Raw genomic sequence first — 26,581 nt, 5'->3', positions numbered from 1 at the left:
GATCAAGGGGAGCTCGCCTCCGCTCTCTTGTTCGGCTTCTGGAAAAGCCAGTTTGGCCAGGTGGGTGAGGGGGAAAACATATCAGCACTTTAAAGTAGACGATGAAGAAGAAGAAAAGGAAGAAGGAAAAACCGAGAAGGAGGGGGTTGTTTTAAACTCCTTTTTTTGCAATTGACAGTCAATGTACCGTGTCCCACTCAGGCAGTGGAAGTGCAGGCGACACAATGGCCTCAAATGTAATAATAACTCTAACCTTCAGCTGTGCCCGTCAAACAAAAACCCTTATCTGATGGTGCTGTTCTTTTGGCCATGTCGTCTGAGACTCAGAGCGATACTGTCAGATTCCTAATCCCGTCAAAACAGATGCTATCTCCGCCCTTCTTATCTAATTACCTGTGTGTTCTGCGGTGGCTGGGCTGAAGCCTGCTGCTGTAATGTAGATCTGGCTCCCAGGGCTGAGGAGCTGAGAGGGGGAGCGGTTCCTACTCAAAGTAAAATAGCACACTGACTCCACTGGTGCCGCTCACTGTCAAAGGGCCCAGATCTGGAAGGAAACACTTGAATGTTGTTTACCGCAGATTTCAGATTTTTATCACATTCATGATTCATGCTGTGGCCCTCATGCTGTGGTCACATTAAAGTTGACAAGAACCCATTAGGCCACCTTTTTTATTGAGCCCAAGTCTCCCATCATTGTTAAAGTGATCCTGGCGATCTGACAGTCTTTGCTGGGGATGTATTTAAAAATCAGACGTAAGTGAAGAACCTGGCACTACTGTCTTGATGTTTTGAGTGTTTTGGAGTGTCTCAATTTGACATTGTAATTGGTAATGCTAGAGTCACAAATCTGGTCCCTCTTGGTCTTGGTCAGTGGATACAGTTAACTCTCTCCTGAGGAGTGGTCAATGAGAGAGCATTGTGTGACCAATGCTGGACAGAGTTGTAGGGGTTGCATATACACGTACATACACACATGCACAGACACACTTGGGCACACACACCACACACACAAGCTGTGTTAAACAGAGCCTGTCAGAGAGGCCTCCTTATCTGCTCACCACTGTGGGGGTGGAATTCCACTCGATCCCTATCTCCTGTGGCTGAATGATGGATGAAAGCCTCCATGTGTCCTCTGGGTGTATTCAGCCGGTGCTCACAATGTTTAAAATGTGCTGGTCCAATGGCCCAAACCGGTTCTTCTGAGCAACTTTGTTACGAAGAAATCTATTTTAAGTATGTTTAAACAGAGTGGAAGTATTTTCTTTGGTGTGTATTGTAGATAACCGGTTTACGGCTTAGACAACATGGTTACACTTGGTTCAACTTCTTCTGTTGCGCTGTGTCACCATGAATTAAATTTTTTTGTAATTGAACATTGGACATTGAGCACTGAGCTTTCAGAACCTGGATGAAGTATGTTCTACTCTGTAAACCACTGTGGAACCTGAGTGTAGAACAGTGTGAGTTGAGGGTTATAGTCAGAATTAAAAGTTAAAAGTATGATAGAGGCATTGGCATTTGGTCAAAACATTAGAAATCCAGTGTTTGGATAAAAACATTAGAAATCCAGATAATTGACTGAATGTCGTGCAATATCTTCACAGTGCGGATGTTAAGCCTGTATCTGTGTCTGCCAAGTTTACAGACAGGTGTGCTCTGATGTAATGAATCTTGTGTGATCTACCCTGGGCAGAGTGGGAACCCACCACATCCTGTAAATCACTGTGAAAGTGAAGTTGTTTCAGGTGCTAAACCAAATCAGTGGATCTCACTGTACTCAAATACTTCTTCCTGGGATATGAGTACAGTAGTAAGAATTTAATTTTAAGAACTTTGTGTCCTTCCTTGATGGATCACATCATATGTCACTCACAAACACACACATATTTTAGTATATGTTAAATGTATATGGTCCCTTGTTTTTCCAGACATAAATGTAATGTGGGTTATCTTGCAGTTCACAGGCGTGAGAGGACCCAGTGGCATTGGACAGGTATGAAGAGGGATGTCGGTGCACACGCTACACACCTGGGAATTCGGCAGGGTCAGAGAGTTATCGGCTCAGACAGGTCAGTTCTGCAGGAGCGCAGGAGACCTGTGATAAATCCACATGCTGTCTGAGCCACATGGTCCTCCCATTAACGCCACAGTCCTGCTACTGTAAACACGCTCTCATAGGCTTATCTGTGCGAGGAATGCTGTCCTCATTTCTCTGACCTCTGCCTGGGCTCCACAGTTTTGCTCATGCTGATGTTGTCCTGTGGACTACGTTTTTTTTCTTGTCCAAAATCCCTCCTCATTCAAACGAAAAAGAATGCATAATCTAGCTCCTGGCTACTGTATTAGTAGGAAATGATTTGGGAAATCAGCTGAAGTACTGTAAGTCATCAATTGTATTTGCACGACCTTTTTATATTCTGAAAATATTTTCTTCTGGGAGAAATAAAGACTATTTCAGTGTTGTATTTAAATGATCTGAATAGGTGATACGAGGGTGAGAGAGAGGGGATTACAGGTCAGATATTATGTTGCAACTGTACACTATGTAAATACATAATTATGCTTGGATGAACATTAACAGTAGAAAAACATTTTAGAAAATCTATAAATTATATCTATTATGTAATCGAAATTTTTTTTTTACATATTATACATTTTCATACCATTACACATTCTAAGAATAACCACATTTTGCAATGATATGTGCATATTTTATATACTGCATGTTATAGAAAATACGGTACATTTCACCTTATATGCTGAATAAGATTTCAAGATGGTTTCTATTTATTTTTTCTGTTTCTGAACCATTTAATCTTCCTTAAATATAATATTGCCTTAAAGATTTTCTTTCATGGGCCACGTCTGTCTAGTTAAAACAATGATAGCTGAAGGTTGTATCTTAGTTGCAATATCACCTCTCTGTTCCAATTGGACAAATATACAGCGATCTAAAGTATGGTAAGAGTTGGAGACGGGGTACACTTTGGCCACTACCATATTTTCAGCAGGTAATGATTCTCTGCAGTGGAAGTTGTGTGTGGAAGTTTCTGTTGAAATTCATCAGTTGAGCTGATGTCAGGGATGTACAGTGGTGTGAAAAAGTGTTTGCCCCCTTCCTGATTTCTTATATTTTTGCATGTTTGTCACACTTAAATGTTTCAGATCATCAAACAAATGTAAATATTAGTCAAAGACAACACAAGTAAACACAAAATGCAGTTTTTAAATGGTGTGGTTTTTATTATTAAGGGAGAAAAAAAAATCCAAACCTACGTGGCCCTGTGTGAAAAAGTGATTGCCCCCCTGTTAAAACATAACTTAACTGTGGTTTATCAAACCTGAGTTCAATTTCTCTAGCCACACCCAGGCCTGATTACTGCCACACCTGTTCTCAATCAAGAAATCACTTAAATAGGACCTGCCTGACAAAGTGAAGTAGACCAAATGATCCTCAAGAGCTAGACATCATGCTGAGAGCTAAAGAAATTCAGGAACAAATGAGAAAGTAAGTAATTGAGATCTATCAGTCTGGAAAAGGTTATAAAGCCATTTCTAAAGCTTTGGGACTCCAGAAAAACAACAGTGAGAGCCATTATCCACAAATGGCGAAAACATGGAACACTGGTGAACCTTCCCAGGAGTGGCCGGCCGACCAAAATTACCCCAAGAGCGCAGTGACGACTCATCCAAGAGGTCACAAAAGACCCCACAACAACATCCAAAGAACTGCAGGCCTCACTTGCCTCAGTTAAGGTCAGTGTTCATGACTCCACCATAAGAAAGAGACTGGGCAAAAATGGCCTGCATGGCAAAGTTCCAAGACGAAAACCACTGCTGAGCAAAAAGAACATTAAGGCTCGTCTCAATTTTGCCAGAAAACATCTTGATGTTCCCCAAGACTTTTGGGAAAATACTCTGTGGTCTGACAAGACAAAAGTTGAACTTTTTGGAAGGTGTGTGTCCCATTACATCTGGCGTAAAGGTAACGCCGCATTTCAGAAAAAGAACATCATACCAACAGTAAAATATGGTGGTGGTAGTGTGATGGTCTGGGGTTGTTTTGCTGCTTCAGGACCTGGAAGACTTGCTGTGATAAATGGAACCATGAATTCTGCTGTCTACCAAAAAATCCTGAAGGAGAATGTCTGGCCATCTGTTCGTGACCTCAAGCTGAAACGAACTTGGGTTCTGCAGCAGGACAATGATCCAAAACACACCAGCAAGTCCACCTCTGAATGGCTGAAGAAAAACAAAATGAAGACTTTGGAGTGCCCTAGTCAAAGTCCTGACCTGAATCCTATTGAGATGCTGTGGCATGACCTTAAAAAGGCGGTTTATGCTTGAAAACCCTCCAATGTGGCCGAATTACAACAATTCTGCAAAGATGAGTGGGCCAAAATTCCTCCACAGCGCTGTAAGAGACTCATTGCAAGTTATCGCAGACGCTTGATTGCAGTTGTTGCTGCTAAGGGTGGCCCAACCAGTTATTAGGTTTAGGGGGCAATCACTTTTTCACACAGGGCCATGTAGGTTTGGATTTTTTTTTTTCCTTAATAATAAAAACCTTCATTCAAAAACTGCATTTTGTGTTTACTTGTGTTGTCTTTGACTAATATTTAAATTTGTTTGATCTGAAACATTTAAGTGTGACAAACATGCAAAAAAAATAAGAAATCAGGAAGGGGGCAAACACTTTTTCACACCACTGTATATGCTTAAGCTTTCTTCCCAATCTTATTGAATCTGGTTGAAAAGTCAGCCATCTTAAAATAATTGTGTGAGAGGAAGAGGAGAGCACTGCAAGTCACTGCAAGAAAGAGAAGCTAAATCCTATTTTATCATACCCACAGAAGGGCTGCTCCATCACAGTACTTGGCTTAAGCCATTTAGCTGTCTAATTGCCTCATTGCCAAGCCGTGATAGCATGTATGTGTGGATCACTTTACATATATGGTCTTTGGTGTTAGGATCACCTCTGATCTTTGACTGAAGTGAGAAAGGTGGAGAAAGCAGTGAGTCAGGAGTTTTGGATCAGTAGTGTTTGGCCAAACATTGATCTGATTGATCCTCTGTTCTAGTAGTACGGACCACTGTGGTCTGGTTTTGTTTTGTGGAGTAATGACACCTGTTATTTATGTGAAAGGTATTGCATAAGTAAGGAAATTTGACAGTATTATTTTATGTATTAAGCTATTCACTTCCAGGAACATGATTAACATTTACGGGGCTGGTGAATCATATACTGGTCCAAAAATGTCTATTGTGAAGGGTTGACATCTGTGTGACAACATTATGAATGGCGCAATACTAAAAAGGTTTTTATAAAAAATAAATGCTAATTTCCTGGAGTCACAGAGAGTGGTTGTGAAAGGACGATGACTCAGACCGTTGCGTTTTGTTGCGTGAGAGCGGCTCTCACCTCCCCCTCAGGTGAGGACTCGGAGATCTAATCCAGCTCACGGCCCATTGCCCGCCTGCATTCAGAGGGTCATAGGTCAGCAGTTCTCATCTGCTGGGAGAGATGGAGGGCTGTAAGTGGGGAAAACCGCAGTTTCAAAAGACCGCTGACTCATCGCTGGTGTGCGATATCGCACCGCCTCTGAAGATATGCCGTAACTGATGCCAGCGACAGACAACGCGCATTCAGCACAGGGTTCCACTCAAATCATGGGAAAAAGAAAGAGGTCTTTTTATGACAAGATGCACTGTGAATGTGTAAAGCTGTCATCTGACTCATCCCCTCATTTCAGTTTTTCGGTTTTAATTATGGCAATCATCCTCTAACACATGTTCAGCCTACAAGCTCAGCTCAGTAGCAGAAAACTGAAGGTACAGGTAGACCGCAGATCATTCAAAGGTGTGACTGTTGTGTGTTGAGCCGAGGATATCCTGCTGACTGAAGCCCTCCCTCCCATGGGCAAAGTCATTGCTAGTTAAGTCACTCTGCAAGATTCACTCTGGACCCTGGAGGCATCACAGCAGTGAGAGCCCCTCCTTCAGTGGACACTCCACCCATGAGCCACTTGAGGCCTGAGAGCTTTGATACAGTGCAGGTCTCTCTTCCTGTCGGCAGCAGCCCCGGGCCAGGCACAGCAGCATTACAGTAACCACTGATTAGATTTCAGCACCGCCTCGCCGCTAGCAGGCCTGTGTGATTGAGTAGAGAAAGAGGGCAACATAAGCCATCACTTCTCTTTACAGTGCAGGGGAGGTCCAAACACAAGTTATGGATTAGCCCTTATTGATAGGCTACTGCAGAGTTCCAGAGCGCCTGGCAACCGCGCGGAACACATTCCACAGCCTCCCAGGTCAGTGGGTGTTATTCAGATTCCCCAGGCCCCATTCTCCGCACCTCCGTATCAGAACCAGAGTTTTTATCTCGGCATGAAAACATCTGCAAAAAAACCATCTGCAACAAAAACACTCCTATTAAGTGGCATGACAGCCAAGACAGAAATGTGCGGGGATGTGGGTTGGGCTTGTTTGTTTTGCATTGTTCCGTTTCAAATGCATACCAACAGCAGGAAAGATTTTAGAATCATGACATACAAAATTGACATCAAGCAAGACGCCAGTCCTGATTTACTCACAATTTATTTTGGCAATGGGTCAGAGGGAAAGTGGTTATGGCCTTGAATCAATTTTTGAATCAGAATAAATGAAAAACACTAGTACACTGCTGCTAAATATGTTTCACTGAATCTATATATATTAGACAAAACAGTACACAGAAAGTGTTGTACATTCCTGAGAAGTAATGCATACTTATAGGTCCTGGGTTCGAATCCCGGTAGGCCGGGGCATCTCTGTGTGGTGTTCGTGTGGGTTTCCTCTGGGTACTCCGGTTTCCTCCCACAGTCCAAAGACATGCAGGGTAGGCTGATTGGAGAGTCTAAATTGCCCGTAAGTATGAGCGTGTGAGTGAATGGTGTGTGTGCCCTGCGATGCACTGGCGACCTGTCCAGGGTGCATTCCTGCCTTTCACCCAATGTATGCTGGGATAGGCTCCAACCCCCCTGCAACCCTGTTCAGGATAAGCAGGTTAAGATAATGGATGGATGGATGTATTTAATAAAAAAAGTTATCAAACACTCATCACCCATATGAAAAAGTTATTTCCACTTAAAACTTTATAACTGCACCACCTTTAGGTGTAATAATTGCCACCAAATGCTTTAATTCAGACAATTTGTTATGTGTTCAAGCAATGTTTTGCAGGATGACCCAATGACCACTTCAGCTTTAGCTCATCTGATGACTGGACATGGTAAACATAATTTTCTGGCAGAATTAATGGTTCCTTCAGTAATGGACAGCAAAGCATCCCCTCAGCATCACACTAGCACCACCATGTTTGACTGTTGGTGTGATGTCCTTACTGTGAAATGCTGCATTTGCTTTACGCCAGACATAATGGGGCCTGTGTCTTCCAAAAAGTTCCACCTTTGACTCATCTGTTCACAGAACATTATCCAAAAGGCTCATCTAGGTGCTTTTCTGCAGATGTGAGATGAACATTGATGTTTGTCTTGGATAGCAGTGGTTTCCACCTTGCTGCTACTCCCATGTGTCCCATTTCTGCCCAGGCTCTTTCTTATAGAGGAGTCATGATCACTGACCTTGGCTAAGGCAAGAGAGGCCTGTGGTTCATTGGATGTTCTTCTGGGATCTTCTGTGACTTCCTGGATGAGTTTTTGCTGCACCCTTGGAGACATTCTCGCAGTCCGGCCACTCCTGAGAAGATTCTCTTCTATCATTTTCTTTGATAGTCGCATAGTGTGGTTGTAGAAACTCTTGGTGACTACTTCTCTCAGATGGTAAGGTTCAGTATGAGTGAGGTTTAAATTCAACAAGGCTGGCTGCACTCAAGCCTGGCTGTGTTCAATTAGCTGATTCTAATTGTCAATTGAATTTGGATGATATGTTGATTGAATAACTAAGGGGAGGGGATTTTCTTGGCACTATAATATTAAGAGTATTATTTTTGGAACTTTTCTCTTGATATAATATACACTCGCTGAGCACTTTATTAGGAACATTTGTACACCTACTTATTCATGCGATTATCTAATCAGCCAATTGTGTGGCAGCAGTGCAATGCATAAAAGCATGTAGATACGGGTCAGGAGCTTCAGTTAATGTTCACAACAACCATCAGAATGGTGAAAAGATGTGATCTAAGTGACTTTGACCATGGAATGATTGTTGGTGGCAGACAGGATGGTTTGAGTATCTCAAACTGCTGATCTCCTGGGATTTTCACACGCACTAGTCTCTGGAGTTTGCAAAGAATGGTGCAAAAAATCTGCAAAAATTTTTTTTGTTTTTTTTTAAAGATATTTTTTAGGCCTTTTTCAGCTTTATTGGACAGTATATAGTATAGAGAGACAGGAAGAATGGGAGTGAGAGAGAGGGGAAGACATGCGACAAATGTCAGACGGTCCGATTCGAACCGCCGACGTCGCGGCTCGCTATGAGCATGCGCTCCGTGCGCTACAGGCTGCGCCACCTACACACCCAGAAATGCCTTGTTAATGAGAGACATCAGAGGAGAATGGCCAGACTGGTCAAAGCTGACAGGAAGGTGACAGTAACGCAAATAACCACACATTACAACTGTTGTATGCAGGAGAACATCTCTAAACACACATCGCATCATAAGTCTAAGTGGATAGGCTACAGCAGTAGCAGTCTACAAAATAAGTCAAATAAATACCTAATAAAGTGCTTACTGAGTGTATATATGCAGTAGGTGGATTTCTTCTGGCTGCTAAAATGCTGATTGCAGAATAAAAAAACATCCTGGTGCTTTAGGACTCAATGAAGGAACTAAAACCAAACATTATCAATTAACATTAACCAAACTCATTATCTTGTACTGTAAATCTGGAATCTACCATTCAAGTCAGATGACAGGAACTCTTTTACTCAAAATCAGATTAATAAAAGTGACAATCTGGCACTCCACTATAAAAACTAAAACCTCAGCCTTGTCAAGTTGATAAATTCTTTAGTGAATTTTCTTTTACAGAAGTCAAATACATGTTTATTTAAGCTCAATTGAGACACAAAGGCCTGTCTGAGTGTGCTTAATAAAAGTAATAAAGTGCTTGATGAAAGTGCCAGCTTCTCTTGTTTCTGTGATATGTGGAAGCAGTCAGATATAGACTAAGAACACAACCCTGCTTAAGCTGTCATCAACATCTACTCATCACACAGGACATTTTATTAGACCATAGTATTTGTTGATGAATAAGGTATCTGGAGTTACCTGAGGTGGTGGCACGGATGGTGCAGTGGGTAGCACTGCCGCCTCACAGCAAGGAGGTCCTGGGTTCAAATCCTGGGCAGCCAGGGCCTCTCTGTGTGGAGTTCGCATGTTCTCCCCGTGCTCGTGTGGGTTTCCTCCAGGTACTCTGGTTTCCTCCCACAGTCCAAAGACATGCCAGTTGGGCTGAGAGTCTAAATTTCCCGTAGGTATGAGTGTGTGAGTGAATGGTGTGTGTGCCCTGCGATGGACTGGCGACCTGTCCCAATGCATGCTGGGATAGGCTTCAGCGACCCTGTTCAAGATAATGGATGGATGGATAGTTACCTGAGGTGCAGTCATTTTCCTGACTGCAATTTAATTTATAAAAATAAATAACTGCGTATTATTTATAAATATTGCCTGCCTGAGAAGTCACACCCAGGGAAGTTCTGTGTGAATGAATTGGTAGTTGTATATTCATTACATTTCTAACCACAAATGTATGAGGAACTCTGATAAACATCTAGTTACCAAGTATGTACATATGGAAATAAAAAGCTTTTGCATTGAGATTTTACAAATGCTGTAAACACCAAAACAAATCAAACCTGTAATATGACTGTCGTTTCCTCATAGCACAGTGGCAGACTGTTGGGCCCTTGATTTGGCTTTGAATTGTGTACTTTGACGGAATGTAAACTAAGTGGTCACATTGGCTCAGGTCGTAAGAGAAGTCGTCTGGCAGTCAGAGGGTTGCCGGTTTGATCCCGCCCTGGGTGTGTCGGAGTGTCCCTGAGCAAGATACCTAACCCACAAATCCTCCTGACGCCTTGCATGGCAGCCAATTGACGTTGGTGTGTGGGTGTGTGTATGAATGGGTGAATGAGAAGCATCATTTCTACAGCGATTTGGATAAAGGTGCTATTTGGATGCGCCTTTATCCATTTACCATTTAATTTAGTATTTTCGCTTTAGGATTGGTGGAGAAAAGGAAGCAGAGCCTACAGGTCTGTCGGTCAAATGTTGACAGACATGACGTTTCAGGACTCTGCTGCAAATGGTTTTTACATCATGAAGCTGTAAACAACTGGCTGCTACAACACCACCATTACACAATTATAGTATAGAATAGATTTGGTTAATTGGGTTTTAATTGAATTTTATTAAGTGTGATTCTGGGATTATTCAAGCCTTCATATTATATGATGTGCAATTACATTGGTGGTCAGTTACTATACTTTGTTTATCTTTGGGAGTTTGTCTAGTCAATGGAGTTATATCAGCAGGTTCTAGTGGCTCCAGGGCTTCTAGCTGCATTTTAGACAGTCATGCTGGTAGGTAAACCATGTCACATGTCAGGCAATCTCTTTATCCAGAAAGACAGGACCACCTGTGGTACAGTCAATTAAAATCATCTCATGCTGAATCAAACCTCAGTTTAAATGTATGGGGATAGGGGTACTTTGATTGTTATCTTTTAAGTAACTTCAACTTCAATATTTAGAAAGCCCACATGTTTTTAAGTTGTAGTATAGAGTTCTTCTTTATCTCCTGATGCATTATGCTTGCATTATCAGAGCTGAAATACAGTTGCAAGCATTGTTTGACACTGGAATCAAAAGCCTGTTTATATTGCTAGCATTTGTTCCAGCACGTAGCAACGTCTGTCATCGTTAAAATGGAACACATGATTCTCTTGGCAGTGGTGTGGTGTATTTCTCGATCAAGCGATTAGAGAATTACCTCATTTGAAGAAAACTGTCAATGTAGGCTAATTCCTTACAGAATCAGTTGCTTTAGAGGGCCTATGAAGTCATTTTTGGATGAACGTTCACCAGTTCAGAATGTATTTTTCTATGAAGCTTATTGAGCCAAACATGATTGAATTTTCTTTTTCCACATTGTACTTTGCAAGATTACACATTGTGTCATGGTGGAATTTGTTTTTGCCATTAATTCAAGTAGTACAGCCCTACAAGTAAGAAACAGCAGATTAAAATGTTAAATGTTTGCAGTTCTTGTAGATTTTATTGTGATTAATACAGTATTATGAATGCATATGTAGTTTGCTTTCATAGCATTGAATGGCAATATTGGTTAATTTTGTTCTGTGTGGCAAGCATATCAACCTAGCTGCTCATGTACCATAAGCATTTAGCTACTTAAATATCCAGCTCCTTTCATAGCTTAGTCTCATCATAGACATCACCCTCACAGGCATGGTCACTACTATCCTGGTTTAATGGCTATTATGGGAAATGTAGTCAATTTTTACACCATGTGGTACATGTAATGGTCTCAATATGAGTTAAATGTCCTTAAGTGAGCAGGTTTGTTGCCAGACAACCATGATGAGGCAAAGCATTGTTTGAAAATGCTGTCTACTTAAAGCCATTATGGAAGTTAATTATGGTCAACCTTTTTCTGGAGAGGTCAGTAGTGTCAGTTTAGCAAGCCTGCCTTCTTCTGGCTGTGTGGGGGACTGACTTGGCTTTATCTGTAGTGCATGGGGTCAGGTTAAGGTGACTTGACTTCTGTGTGTATGTGAAATGTTCTTTTTTCACATGTGAATGAAAATATTCAAAATATATATATATATTTATATATGCACTGGAAATTTTCACATGATTGGTGAATTAATATTTGTGAGAAGAAAATAAGTCACATTTATTCACAGAAAATATGACTTGAAATGGTTACCTTTTTCCACCCTTTTTCCACTGTTTTTATAGTTCTCTTAACATAATGGGTGTTCTTTTCACATGTGGTTTCTTAACGTTAATTTTTCTTAAGGGTAATTTATGCATACTGCCAAGCTACCTGAAGAGCAGATTCACAGAGATGTACCCTTCTGGAACCCTAGACATTGGCTCCAACATATACCTCTTACCTCCATACCCATATCTCCTTTTAATGACCCAAACCAACATATCTGAAAGCTAATCATAAAACATTACTTGAGATATGGTCATTGCCAATAGCGGAGAGTACTTGGGTAGCTAGGCACTGTCCTTGCCGTTTACATTTGGTTACTGTTGGATTCTTGTGTTTCAATCATTACTGTAACCTTCTAATAGCAGATAGTGACCAGTCTGTGATATGCAAATTACGGTACTGGATGAATACTCAAGAATATGTCCCATATAGCTTTGTTCTGGATAAATGATAAACATTGTTTATTTTATAGCCATAAATATAAAACACATAACTACTATATTTGTGCACTTGCATGCATTATCACATCAGCTGTATACGCACTGATTTCACCATAAAATACCTATGTGTGCTTATATCAATCATGCTAGATGTTAGAATTTGTGCATTTTAACCTGAAAAGTTGAGTAGAATTTTTCGAAATTCTAAGACCGTGTTCGAGAGTGGTTTTGAGTATCAGTAGTGATTGTTCCATCAGTATGAGAATGCTCAGTTGAGAACTTTCTAATCACACATATCACATATCACACTTACGCTGTAAATGAGGGTGTAGGTCCAACCATAATGTTTTTACGTCTCATATGGTTTACGTTTAGAATTCGATTGTTCCTAAATTACATGAGATACACACTTCTAAACTTGCTGAAAAAGCAAAGCAGTTTATTATATAAAGATATATGTCTATTTTATAATCAAACATTTTATACATGCATTTTGTGAACATTTACATAAGAATATATATATATTATAATGTCCAGTGCCTGAGTGTTTTTTCACCATAGTGTAGATTTCCATACAGCAATACCATTGATATCGTAAAAGTATGGCCGGTATTGGTAACCCTTATACATAGTTGCGAAAAGTGACGCTCTGACCAAGTCGTCCTCTGTGTCGTGGAAAGGTAGTCCCTCTGATTGTTGAAACATGTCCTTGCTATACTCTGATGTCAGTTGCTTCCGTTTAGTTTTGTATCTTCTGTTCTGAAACCAGATTTTAACTTGTGTTTCGGTTAGCCTCAGACTGCTGGCTAGATGAGCTCTCTCTGGTGCGGACAGGTACTTCTGGTGGTTGAATTTCTTCTCCAGTTCTAGTACTTGAAGGTGCGTAAAAGCAGCACGAGAACGCTTTTGCTTGCCTACGCCGCCCAGGTTCTCCATAGACAGACTTCTTTTTAATTCCGGCGAGTTGGCGCAAGACCTGTCGTTTAAATCTGGAGGAAGAAAACGTAATTAAAATTAGAATTATTCATCATTCGCAAATAATAGATCGATTGAAGGTAAACATTTACCCTACACACATACTGAAAACTGATTGCTTTAATCATACGCGTAATTATTACCCTAAACAGTCTGAATATTGCTTACTGTCATACTAATTGTGTACAAGAGGACACGAATATACATTACTATGCATTGTGCATTAATTGTAATAAAAATTAATCGCAAATTCGCAGTTCTGTTGCTTCACAACAGTACATAAAATACAGACATAAGTGTAGGCTACAGTGTAATCAGTGTAATTAAAATTGTTTGATTCAGGCTCATTCTTACCTGTTTCAGTAGTGCCAAGAACTGTATTCGGCGCTTTATCCTTGGGTGCAGCATCATTCGCGAGTGAACCGACATGATTCGGTAATCCGTCGGTCCATTTGTCTGTGGGTTGCTTCGTGTCTTCACCTGTGTTACTTTTACTCCGTACTGGTTCCGTGCAGGCTGTGCGCCCCAAAGGGCGTTTGTCCTCTTTAATAGACAGTATGTCTTGAATAAGAAACGACGTTAATGGTTTGGCAGAGGCAGACATTTCTGCGGCCACAGATGCACCGACCTGTGGATAAATAGATCCAAAGTTCTGTGACAGTGGTAATGCTTCTCATTTTATACATTACGCTCCCCACGGATGTCATCATCTCCCATTGGTGGTGTGCAAGTGCCGCTGCCGACGTCATCCAAAAAGACGCTAATGAGAGAAACAGCCTTACGTATGTATGACGTTTTTTAACGAATTTAGTCCGAATGTGCTTCCACTATATTCGCGTGACTAAATTATAGTGAGGATAAATAATCTTTACGTACTGTATATACTTCTGAAAGTCAGTGCGATGTTGCAGTCAGATCGTGGCCTTAGTGCCAAAAATATTTTAAAGATGTCTTTTAATTAGTTTCATATTTAGATTATGCTTACTTTAAATGTATGTTTCCATACATTTATTGAACAAGCTTTCGAGCCATGTCCATTTATTCTATACAATATTTTTTTATTGTTTTATAAAACAAAAATAAAATGGTATTTTATTTTAAAATGATTTTGTCTTATTCACAATGTGCAGGCTTGGGGAAATTATTGCCATCTTATTTTTGCATATTATTATTATTATATTGGAGCCATATTAAAGACTTGTTAGCTCTTGAGCCGTCACACAGACTGACAGAAATGGTTGCAGGAAAAGTGGAGAGGTGTCAGTGCTCACACTCTTTTACAGAAATATGACATTGATTTGGTCTCAGAATGCATGTCTAAGAAGGCAGGAGAAGATAATGGTTGTATCAGATTATCTCCTTGAAAAATGTTAAAACAAAGTTGTATTTCAGGTGTTAATTATGTCTCATAATGAACTGGTTCATGTGAAATGGGAGTTTCAAATGGAATGTCTTCCATTTAATCAGAAAACTTCCCATTTCCACATTCACAATAAAAGAGGCTATGGATTCTGATTGAACTAAATGTGTTTAAAGTTTCAATGATGGACAAAAGACTACACGTTTAATCTCAGTTTTCAGCTTTCAACAAGTCCTACCCGGTTGGTTCTATTGTAATGAATCCCTGCTCTTGTACTCTAGGAGAGATTTATTGTGCAACTGGATAGCTGTGTTACATTTAGCCGTGGCCTGAGTGTCAGGGAAGCCTAACCCCAGGTCCTGGACAGGGGGCAGAGCGACTGCGCCGGGTGGGTGGCCCTCGGGGGTTAATGAGTTGAGCACATTGGGACGGGTCCTCACCTGATGCTCACATCGCGCAGAGCGTGTGCGCTCTGTTTGTTGTGCTCCCCTGCGCTGCGGCCTGACCGCCCCCCTGCCTGGGAAAGGGAAAGCGAGGAGCGGCGTCAGGCCCTGGGAGAATTCAGTCTCCCTTTACAACAACAAGGCTGCGGGCATGACAAACGGCCCCATTGTCCCCTTTACCTCTGTCCGTGTCGCACACCTCTTCCTGTCTGTACTTTCACCTCAGAAAGCTGACCTCTCCCACTGATATGTACAATTTTTGGAAGATGTGAGCTTATTTGGAAGAGGCGGTTGCATAATTATTTGTTTTTCCTTGTTGGTCAATATTTTTTTTTTACATTTTCCGGGGAGAGAAATCAATTGTAACTGTTAAAATCAGTTTTAAAAATGTAAGCTCTTGGTATTTGTCTGAAACTAAAATCCATGTCCAATCTTAGCCATTGTGCTGCAGTCATTGTTATCACTGATTTGATATGGGTATAGGGTAGAATGGCATGTTAAATAGTGTAGTCCTGTTGATTGTATCAGCGGATTATGAGAAAATACTGTAAATCCGGCTAAAGACTACAGGCTCCAAGAATTTTTGAAGGTTTACTTCATCGGTAAACAGTAGCTGTTTTCCATGTAAACTCATGAGATGTTTAAGTGATAGGTTTCACCTTGAATACACTAGCCCTTCCCTGTTTGTGTTGTATGCTGTATACCTGCATGCAGTGACTTTAAGACTTTAATCAAGTCTTTTTCCGGTTTTGTGTGTTTGCCGATGCCTATCTTGACTAAAGACTCACTTGTTCAGGTGATGTGATGCACTATGTCACCCTGTAATGAGAAACACATTACTCACTTTAAGATGCCCTCCTCCTCCTTAGACCCAGAACATTCCTTTTTTGGTGCTCATGGTGCACACAGTTGCCCGGATATCTTGTAACTTGGGCTAGTCCAGCACCAGATGTCAGCTGGTTAAGATGTGACCTTTTAACCCAGGAAGAAATATATCTTAGGCTGAATGCATGTGCTTCTGTCTGCTGTTTTTACTTCTGCCAGTTGGAGAAACGTGGTAGGCCCCATTTTATCGTTTATGTCGTTATTGCACTCAGGAACATAATGTTTGTGTTTTATCTGAGTGTGAGTACCTGGAATACGGAAATGTGATACACTTTCAAGATTGTGATATTCGCTTGGTTCTGTTTCTGTGTGCAGAAATGGGCCTAATATGATGTGCATTTTACTGCACTTCAGCCTTCAATTTCCTGTTTTAATGTAAGGGATGGCGCTATCCTCTTCAGTTAGCACAGCTGCATGGAAAATGTTATCAGGGCTTATGATTTATGAGTAGAGAATCCAATCATAAGCACAGGAGCTAGGGCCACACTGGAGGGTATCTCTCAGCTGTAATAACATTTTGCTCTTGCTTGTTATCAAGATATGTAGAAGACAATTATCTACAATACACAGTATTATTGACAGCACAAAAAGGCACTGGAGAAACAAATAAAGCAGAGTGTATTAATAAGTAATTAATTAATAAATCAGTTCAACATGCATACTGTACAATCTCTAACAAAGACATAGCCTTGAAATGTCTAAATTTGGGTTTGACTGGTCCCATCATTTACCTGCTACCAATGGGTCAGTACTGCCCTCTAGAGGTAGCTGACTCCATTTTCAGTTCTTTCATCTGAGGATGTCGTCACTGATGAGCATTTTGAGGGGAATTGGCATTTCAAAAATAATATCAAACTTTACATTTTTACAACAAGTAATTTATTATTAACTGGCTTATTACTTACCCGTACTTTAACCCACTAAAGCAAACTTTATCGTATAGAAAGGGTGTTTATTATCGCTTATTTCCACAAGTAGTTATAATCTGTTACCTTCTGTTCAGTTCTATTGTAGGGTTCTCGGATGGGAATCATCAGTATTGTTCACAGTATGGTCACTGATTCCATTCAGCAATTGCTCAGGGAACACATTTTGGTTTTCATATATTTGTTTAACACATTGAAAGCTGCTGTTTAATCACAATTTCTGGTGTTGAAAACACTATGGTAGATAAAGGATTCAACATGTTTGCACCAGTTTATTCATCAAATGTCCACACGGTCTATTCGTAAATTTTTGGCTACATCATAGCATTGTGAATTCCTATTAACACTCAATAATATTTCCCTTTAGTGTGCCAACTTTTAAGCATTGAGGGACTGAAGCAGATTCAAAGCTAGATAGGTGAATTTGAACAAGCCAGCCTTCCTAAGTGAAATTGGCAGGAATCTCTTGTCTCCTGAGTTTTGTTTATGTTGGCCTGGACTTTGACATCACTGACAGCTCAGACTCTCACATGGTGACTGACAGGGGTGTAGCAGCTGTTAGCTGTCTGTGCCTGTTGTCCTGGTTAAAGTGGTTTGATTGCTGTTTGGATCAATTCAATCTGGCTCTGAATGAACCAGCACTGGAAACTGACCGGTTCTGGTACACTGTAATGTCATTACTATACCAGCAGGGGGCGATGCAAGGCTGTGATATTCAGCTGTTGGCCATGGTTCATTATTAGGACAAGCCTCATTGACTCTCTGTTTGACAGAATGAATTGTCCTGATCACTGAAATAGCCCCAGAAATGGAGTGTGAATAGAGGAAAAAGGCCTCATGACAGGAAACCAGATGAGTGTGTATTTCTCTGCTTTCCCAGATCATTTAAAACACCAGCAAAAGGCTTCCAGCGCCTATTTGTCCTGATGGATCTTTCAGCACACTCTGCTATAAGTAGCAAGGCCATCTTTCATTGTGCAATTCATTTTATTTCATATGATGCAGGCCACTGACAGCTCAGATAACAGACCTCTGAACAGTGTTTGGCTCAACACAGGAGATGTGTATTTGAATAAAAGACGTTTTTTTTAAAACGTTGAACTACCCAACCATCGAGAAAGTTGTCAGTCAGTGAGCATTTTACTATCGTAATCAGCACTATGGGCCAATAGGTGCTCGCTGGCCGTTGTTACATTGTGATGCTGTCTGCTTGTGGTCACAGCAGAAAGTAGTCTGTCGCTCTGTGCACTGGTTTTACACGGTAAAAATAATGCACACAGGCGAGGCTCTGGCAGAGTGAATGGCAGGAAAAAATATAATCTCTCCTACTGACTTTAATCCTTTAGTAGATTCACTTCAGTCTGCACAGAGCTCAATGGTGTTGTATTTATCCTACTGTGTAAATGAAAGGTAAATCAAAGCCTATAGGAGGTGACTCTGTAGAGTACCTCTCAGCTCTCAATGGGATTATCACTTACTTTCACAAAGACTGCCACTAAATATTATTGATATATGTGTGTTTATTTTCATGCATTCCTCAGAAACATCTTCAATATATCCTGGAGAAAAATCTGTACCTTTAGGGATAAACTAGAGGTGAATGAAACTGCTGAAACCGCTGAAACTGCTTTTGATCTTCTGGTCTATAGTAACATGTTGAAAACCACATTTTCCAAAAGAGGAAACATATTTTTTTAAATAAGGAACGTTGTCAAAATCCCTGACATTTTTAAAGGCCTGATATTTTATTAATTATATGGCATTGCCTTGTGTTGTCATTTATATTTTAAATAACTTAACAACATCTATGAGTTAAAATAGACTGTAGTGTCAAGGCAAATGGTACTAAAGTAAACAGTTTGTCACTGATGGCACAAAGTATCCTGTCAGTTTAATCTTTCTTTGATGCTTGCATGGTTTCCTGATAGAAAAACCTGTCAACCTGTCATTTGCAACTCAAACAGCTGTTCAACTTTCCAGCAGTTGACCTCTCGTCTATTTGTGAGACTTAATTTAGCACATTGGAGCAGAGTGTAGTGGACTTTGGCTACTTTGTTGAGTTTCCAGCTTGTATTCTTACCCAAATATTCATCTGAAAAGTAGCCGCACAGATATTACACATGGCACTTTTATCATTTCTGATAAGCAGAGGTAATGATTTGATTTGATTTGATTTAGCCACTGTCCATAGTATTATTCTTAGTAACAGGAATCTGCTGTTTGTATTGTTGAGGTCATTCACTGGACTAGTGCCTGGAAGCTTGCACATAGACAGTAGAGCGTATGATTTAATGAAGCATAATTCAAACATATTTCCCCCCTCTCTTTGGCAACATCAGTTAAAAAACTTCATGAACTCACCACCCAGCCCCCCACATTGGAGAGGGGGTTTTAAAAAAACTGAACTACATGAGGAAAGTCCAGCAGCACACAAACTAAATGTTCAGCATGTAAATTATGGAAAAATGCTGTCCTACCAGTATGGCACTGGACTAGCGCGCGTTCTGGCCGGAGGACAAGAGCTTGTTTACAGATGGTGGACAGCTGAGTGATGCTTCCTAAGTGCGGACAGATGTGTGTGTGCGAGGGAGGTGGAAGATGCCTGTGGGCCCCTCGTTTTAATGTGGACGAAATGTCCGTCTGGAAGTGACGAGCGTTAAGATGGCCTCTCCTGAGTGAGCCTGCAGAATGTGGAGGGCTTTTTAATCACCAGTCACTCTGGTCCTGCTCTGGTCCTGCTCCCAGCAGACCCCAAAATCTGGATTCTTTTACTTTGGGCTATAGTATACAATATGCAGTACAGGGGTGTCCAGTCTTGTGCATAGAGGGTCAGTATGGCTGCAGGATTTTGTTTTGGTCCAGTACTAACACACCAGATACCACTTATCAAAGTTTTGATGGAAGATCGTGATTAGTTGATTAGTTGAAAGAGTTGTCATAGTGCTAGGCTAAAAGGAGAATGTGCACCACATCAACCCTCTCTGGATGAGATTGGGCCCAACTGCTCGAGGGAATCAAATTGTTTTGTGGGCCCTGGAAGTATTTCATTATCATATTAATGATCATTCATAAGAACCATTTCTCAATATATTGCCTGAAAATTATATTGTTTGCACACAATCAAGGGATTTTATATTGTGTAAGTATACAAGAGATTTATACCCGTGGAAGACGATCAGTTTCTGAAAATCAGTCTGTCTGTAAGGTTGTTACCTTATTGTAGGGATAACCGACTCCCTTTGCCTTCATTCTGAGATGAAAAGACCCAGGTGTTTGAGATGAATGCCGCTATAATCTCCAATATGACAGACAGAAATATTGATTATATTCCCGGAGGGGTCATGTCTTGTGACAGAAGATGGCTTTGTGTGCCATCTCCCCTCAGTTTCCCCAGTACAAAGGAAACACTGTAACTCAGCACTGGGGGGCTGTCCAGGTCAGCCGCTGCAGGGAACATTTGGCACATTTTTAACTGCTATCCCTGTGTCGTGTGACCTTCCCGGTTCCCCTTTATCGTCTTAGGGCTTGTGTTGTGGCATACGTGATGGATTTCTGTAAACTGCCTTTTTCTAAAGTGCTGTTATTGGGAACCTGTGCTTTTTGTACGGTTATGCCTGTTACTGTATATTCTCCTCTGAGAATCGCACAGGCATTACACTTAGTTTGAATATTATGTGTGTGTATGCATGGATGCATGTTTGTATGAAAGAAAAACACAAAACAACAAATGCGTAATTTCTAATGATACCATCAAAGTCAAGTGTAACTCGAGCACTATAATCAGAAGAGAACACTACAATTTTGGAATATAAAGCTGTGAAGAAGTGGAGCTGCATTACATTAACATTTTGTTATTATTGGTCAATATTGGTCCATGAACTGAAGCTGCTTCTTGTACTTTTATTCAACCGTAAGGAGAACATAGTATTTCAGTTTTACTTGCTATCAAATAGCACAGTACTTTGTAAACATTATTAAACAGCTGTAAATGATCCAGGCAGTCATTTGCAGTAACTTGATTGTTATCAAATTGGAATGCCAGTAAGCACGGTCGTCTCTGAAATGCTGTGGCTTTCTGTGGAATGTAAGATCTCCTGGTTTAACTGGATCACTAGGTTAAATAATATGCTTTTAAGACCTCTCTTGCTGTTTCAGGGATTGGTTCTTCTGTCAGACAGATGCATCCGCATTCCTGTTTTAAGCTTTGGCCTAAACATGCCATAAAATCTGTGTTTCTGAATTACCTTTTAATCTGATAGGTTACAATACAATTCAGCCAATAACAACAATAGGCAATACATCAAAATTGGTTTCCACATATGGTAAGAATCATCAGCTCTCCAACAATTAACAGAGAATTGCTGCCAATCTATGTTTTCTCCCTTACTGGGATGAGTTCCTAGTTAGTTCCTAGCTCCCAGTGGAACAGATTAGATAGCCCTGACTGTGGTGAAGAAATCTGTGAGTGCTGCAGTGGTTGGTCTGGCTTGGGCAGGCCTGTTTTTCGGGTGGCTGGTGGTAGTCTATCCCCTGGGGACTGAATGGCTCACTCTTCAGGCGGCTCCGTCTCCCCCTGTGGCCGGCCTGGCTGATTCCATCTCTTCCTCGCTTGCTGCTGTGGCCGTGCTGTGAGGGTCCGGGCTGCTGACACGCTGGCTGCTTATCTGATCCTTTCAAGTGGCCTTGGTCTCCACTCTGTCTGCCGCTAATGCTGCTCAGAGCCACACCGGACCCTTATCTGCCCCCTCGGTGTGCTTCTCCTCACCTTCATCACTGCCCCCACGGGCTCCGTCCCACCAAACCCACACAGGCTCCATGCTAGCCTTTTACCTTGGGTTTAACATTTTGGAGTGTCAAGATGAGAAAAGGGGTATCTGAGAAAGTCTGTGAAAGACATGTCAATGCCCCGTATGGTTTTTTGGCCCTGTTTTGGGCAGCACTATAGTAGTATTTGCAGACACTGTGGTCCTCCAGATTGCTCAGTCAGGGCCCACTGAAATGTGTTGGTGCTCTAATGGGCTAATTACAGGTTAATGAGGAGTAGATAGCAGTACTGAGAAGGTACATTATCTCAGTTCCTCCAGGGCAAGACACTGAGCGCTGAGTGCTCCAACGGACTAAAGACTTGTTTAATTGTTAATCACTCAGGGTGTAACTGTGTGTGTGTGTGTCTGTGTGTGTGTGTGTGTGTGTGTGTGTGTGTGTGTGTGTGTGTGTGTGTGTGTGCGCGCGCATGTGATTGTGTGTGTGAAATGTCCAATAAAAAAAGAATTTCTCATTTTACTACAGATCACTACCTCACACTAAATCAAAACGGGTATGCTGATATAATGACCAATATATTTTCTGGCTGTATTACACCAACCAACGAATCCTGTTTAATATTAATGGGATAGTTATTATAATAGCGTTCATTGTTTCCCTTTGAGTAATTATCTCCCCCTTCAGATAGCATATTTAAACGAAAGCATGAAAACGGTTTCGTATTAAAGTTTACATGGATGAGATAACGTGCAGATAAAAATTATTAACAATCATTTGCGTTATCCACGTAAATTGACAATCACTGCTAATCCGGCGCTCTTGACATGTTTCCTGCTTGTGGCATTTATTATCTATCAGCAGGCGAGAGCGACAGTTAAATGGTGTCTTCATGCTAACAGAAGTTAACTTTAAATAAATATCCGGCACAGCTGCTAATAGATTGAACAGTAGGTGCTTTAAATCTGAAATGCTGAACGCACTACACATCGTATAGCTATTTATAAGTGAACTGCGCACTTAGCCCTGGTTATGGGTATGCACTTTGTTGTACGTCGGTCTGGATAAAAGCGTCTGCCAAATGCCAATAATGTAATGTAATGTAATGTAACTGTGCGTTAATTGATATTAACTGTCAATTCAATGTCAATTAGATATTCAAATAATGTGAAATGAGATGGATAACATTTTATGGATTGTGTGCAATAAATCCTTCCATTTATAACCGTAAAAGTGCTGATACCTGGCAATTCAGATAAAATGAATGATGTGAAATAATCTTGATAATGTAGTAAGCTGTAATGTAATAAACTGTAGTAGTAGTAGTAGTAGTAGTAGTAGTAGTAGTAGTAGTAGTAGTAGTAGTAGTAATAATAATAATTATACAAATTCAGGGCTTACCCTGTTATTGCGAAATGTGGCATCTCTGATTTGCCTTTCTGATTAATTTTCAGCCATGCGCACTGTCATTTTTCATTCGATTTATTAAATTTACATACTGTTGTCGGGATTCTATATCAACAAAGTGGACAGAAATTAAGCACATAGTTAGACTTAACCTTTGGATAACCAAATACAAAGTGCTTGTATCTGGTCTCGAGATCAACTGCAGATTGATCGGATTGGAAACTGTTTCCTTGTTTGATTGAAAGCCAGCAAGAATGGTAGAGCCAGATTGTCTGCGAGTTTATTTACCTTTACCTGCGGTCCAGGACAGGGCAGGTTCTTTGGCCTTATCGCGATCCTCGCTATTGTTTTTCTGTTTTGTCCATGGCACAGTAACGACCTCCCCATTTGATAGAATTAAGATTGTGACAAGGTTTTAGGAACCGGTTATAGCCTATTGGTCCGTTTTACACTCTCATACTAGGGTGTTTTTTATTTTTATTTTTTAAAGCTACTCAGTGGGTAAAATCCAGTTGTGTTATTTTAACGTGACGCATGAACATTTTGTATCTGTGTTTTTTGTATTGTGACTTTGTGTATTTTCCAAATTAGGTGAAAAACAAAAAAACAATACCAATAAAAGATCACAACAACAACAACAACAACAACAACAACAATAATAATAATAATGATAATAATAATAATAATATCTAATGGAATTATTAAGTAGCCCATTTAATTTCTTGTGAAAGATTTTGGTAACATAACATGTCCAATGGAAAAATAAGAATGTTTAATACTACAGAAAAAATGGTACAGTTTCATTTATTAGTTGCGACGATCTGCATTCATACAATTTTTTTTTTTCCCATTGCAAGTTATTCTAATATATATATATGGTCGGTTGAGATTGGACGATTTATTTAATCCATCTGAAAAAGCATGCAATGCAAATGTAACCTTCTGTGCAACTTAAGATACTGAATATATTTTTCAATGTTTTATAAATAGGTTGCGAGCTATAAAAGTGATGTTTGTGCATTGTATCCAAAATACGTTCATATGGATTTTCACTGTGACATTTTTCATAATGTCCTGAATTTCAACTACAATGCTAAAAATGTTCTGTATTCTCCCGAGTCATACAAGTGCACATTACAATGCAGTCCCGGTCTTCTGAATTAAATAAACAAGGCCATACATCAGTTTAGATATTTATTGTAGCACCTTCTAAATACAAAAGTATAAAAGCAAAAGTTATATCAAAACAGTGGACATATTTTACAAACAATATAAACTATGCATGTGCATTTGTGTGACATATAGTTTTGTACAATATACAGTCAGTCATTTGGCTCGGAACAAACAAACAAAAACACGTAAAACAGAGTTAAGACGTGACAGAGCGTGTTTCTTGTTCTTGGGGTCCTTTCCTGACAGGACCTGATTGTTTTGGCTTTCACCATGCTCTAATTCCCTGTAGGGTGGCCTGAAAGTGTCCCTGTTGGCTCAAGGGCCCCTCTGCGCTGCCCACGGTGAGGTTTACTATGTGACTGTTTTGCGTGGCATTGGGCACAGGGGGCACGCTTGTGTAGTTACAATTGTACGGGTTGTTACTATAGCCGCTGTAGTAAGTGTTGTAAGGGTATGTGCCAACCGTGACATTGTATGGACCCGGATACGCCTGGGATCCTGCCAGGCAGGGTTTCCCATCACGCACCAAAACAGGAACTGCTACCCTTCGCGGTGGAGGCGGGTGTCCGGCTAGTTCCAGCGACTTGTCCTGTCTCTGTCGCTTGCACTTATACCGCCTGTTCTGAAACCAGATTTTCACCTGAGTGGAGGTGAGTTTCAGAAGGCTGGCGAGGTGGTCGCGCTCGGGCGCGGAGAGGTACCGCTGCTGTTTGAAACGTCGCTCCAGCTCGAACACTTGGGCCTGTGAAAAAAGGACCCGCGGTTTCCTGCGCTGCCTCTGTGTACTTCTCTCCGAGCAGGCGTCCTTCTTTTGGACACTACACCCCAGCGCATCGTCATGACCACATGTGCCTGCAATAGAAGAATACAAAGTTTAGTGCATAGCACACAGAATAGACAATATCTCATTCATAAATATAAGCATGGTAAGAATTACGATTTAAGGCAGTGTATGTACTACTGACTATTGAAGTTCACATTTAAATAAGCATTGTGCTGAATATTTTGCGCGTATATATTCTCAATATTATGTGTCAATGAAAATTTTAAATGAATACTATTCTGATCAATGTAATGAAATAAGGCCATATCTAAACGGACATGAAAAGATGAACAGTGTCAGTTGGATTTACGAATTTTCTGTTTTGACGTTTTTTCAAAAAATAGTCAATTAAATTATCAGTGTTAAATCAGCTCAAACATAGTTATGAGAGTTAGATTGGGAGCCAATATATAGGCCACTCTATCAGATGTAACAGTAGGTATGCAGTTCATTGAACACTAAACATTGTGCTCAGTGGAGAGGTGTTAAATAAATGCAAAAGTTTTCTTTCAGAATGTATTGCTTTCCCACCGATAGGCCTATGCTACGAAGACTGCAGTGAGCTGTATTCTCAAAACTGATATACAGGAGTATGAATTAGTATATATTAATTTCATTTGCATTTAACAATGTTCAGTGACAGCTAAATAGGCTACATGTTTCGTTTCTGGTGTGTATAAACTCGTTTTATTAAATGGCAGTAAAACTATTTCGTTTTGTATTTAAAAAGTTGTATGGATCATGGAGTCATTGGTTAAAGCTGAGGTTGTCCATTTGTTGACCATTATATAAAATCTGCACTTCGTTGTACGTCGCACTTCGTTGTACGTCGCTCTGGATAAGAGCGTCTGCTAAATGCCATGTAATGTAATGTAAGGTAATCGCTGCATAGACCTGCAGTAAGCCGAATTTAACCTGTTCTGTCGATTTGTTTAAAAAAAACCTATGGGTCAAGATGAAAAACATAATTCTCTTTAAGTGTTCAATTCAGTAGTTAATGCCTGGCTATATTCAATAATGCACAACTTCAGTTAGAGATTCATATAGCCTAAAGCGACGATCCAAAACCAACTTTCGCTTTTATAGCATTCAGTCGTGTGTGGCGTTTACCTGCGTCTTCGCTTGGATCCGTCTCTTCCTCTGTCGGGGACCCACAGGAATCTCTCAGGATGTCAAAGTCCTCAGTGTTTATATGGCATTTTATCAGCCCTCCTTCCGCGCAAGACTGCTTCTCCGGGCTGAACAGCATGTCGAGACTTCCCAGTGCCGAATGCAGACACTGTGGTGATGGTATGGGCCCTGCATCTTGATCTGGGAATAAAATTCCGTGTTGATGGAAAACGTGATGCGACTGCTGTTGCTCCAACTTCAGAATGTCCTTAACCGAGAAGGGTGTTGACGTTACAGGACTAGGAAGCAT

At 40.6% G+C, this 26,581-nt stretch overlaps 2 protein-coding genes across 2 annotated transcripts; both read right to left on the bottom strand.

Moving 5' to 3' along the window:
• Positions 1-12,818: 12,818 nt before the first annotated feature.
• nkx3-1 (NK3 homeobox 1) lies at positions 12,819-14,045 on the bottom strand. Its single transcript, XM_061261640.1, has 2 exons — positions 13,738-14,045; positions 12,819-13,397 (listed from the first exon to the last, which is right to left on the bottom strand). The coding sequence occupies exons 1-2, from the start codon at positions 13,985-13,987 to the stop codon at positions 12,961-12,963; spliced, it is 687 nt and encodes a 228-aa protein (XP_061117624.1). The 5' UTR covers positions 13,988-14,045; the 3' UTR covers positions 12,819-12,960.
• Positions 14,046-24,603: 10,558 nt separating this feature from the next.
• Positions 24,604-26,581, bottom strand: nkx2.7 (NK2 transcription factor related 7). Its single transcript, XM_061261710.1, has 2 exons — positions 26,272-26,581; positions 24,604-25,190 (listed from the first exon to the last, which is right to left on the bottom strand). Exons 1-2 carry the CDS (start codon positions 26,579-26,581, stop codon positions 24,604-24,606), a joined length of 897 nt encoding a protein of 298 aa, XP_061117694.1.

This window comes from Conger conger, chromosome 11, assembly GCF_963514075.1.
Source record: "Conger conger chromosome 11, fConCon1.1, whole genome shotgun sequence".
Classification (NCBI taxonomy): domain Eukaryota; kingdom Metazoa; phylum Chordata; class Actinopteri; order Anguilliformes; family Congridae; genus Conger; species Conger conger.
The sequence above is the reverse complement of the archived record's forward strand: the minus strand, read 5'-3'. Positions and strand labels throughout refer to the sequence as shown.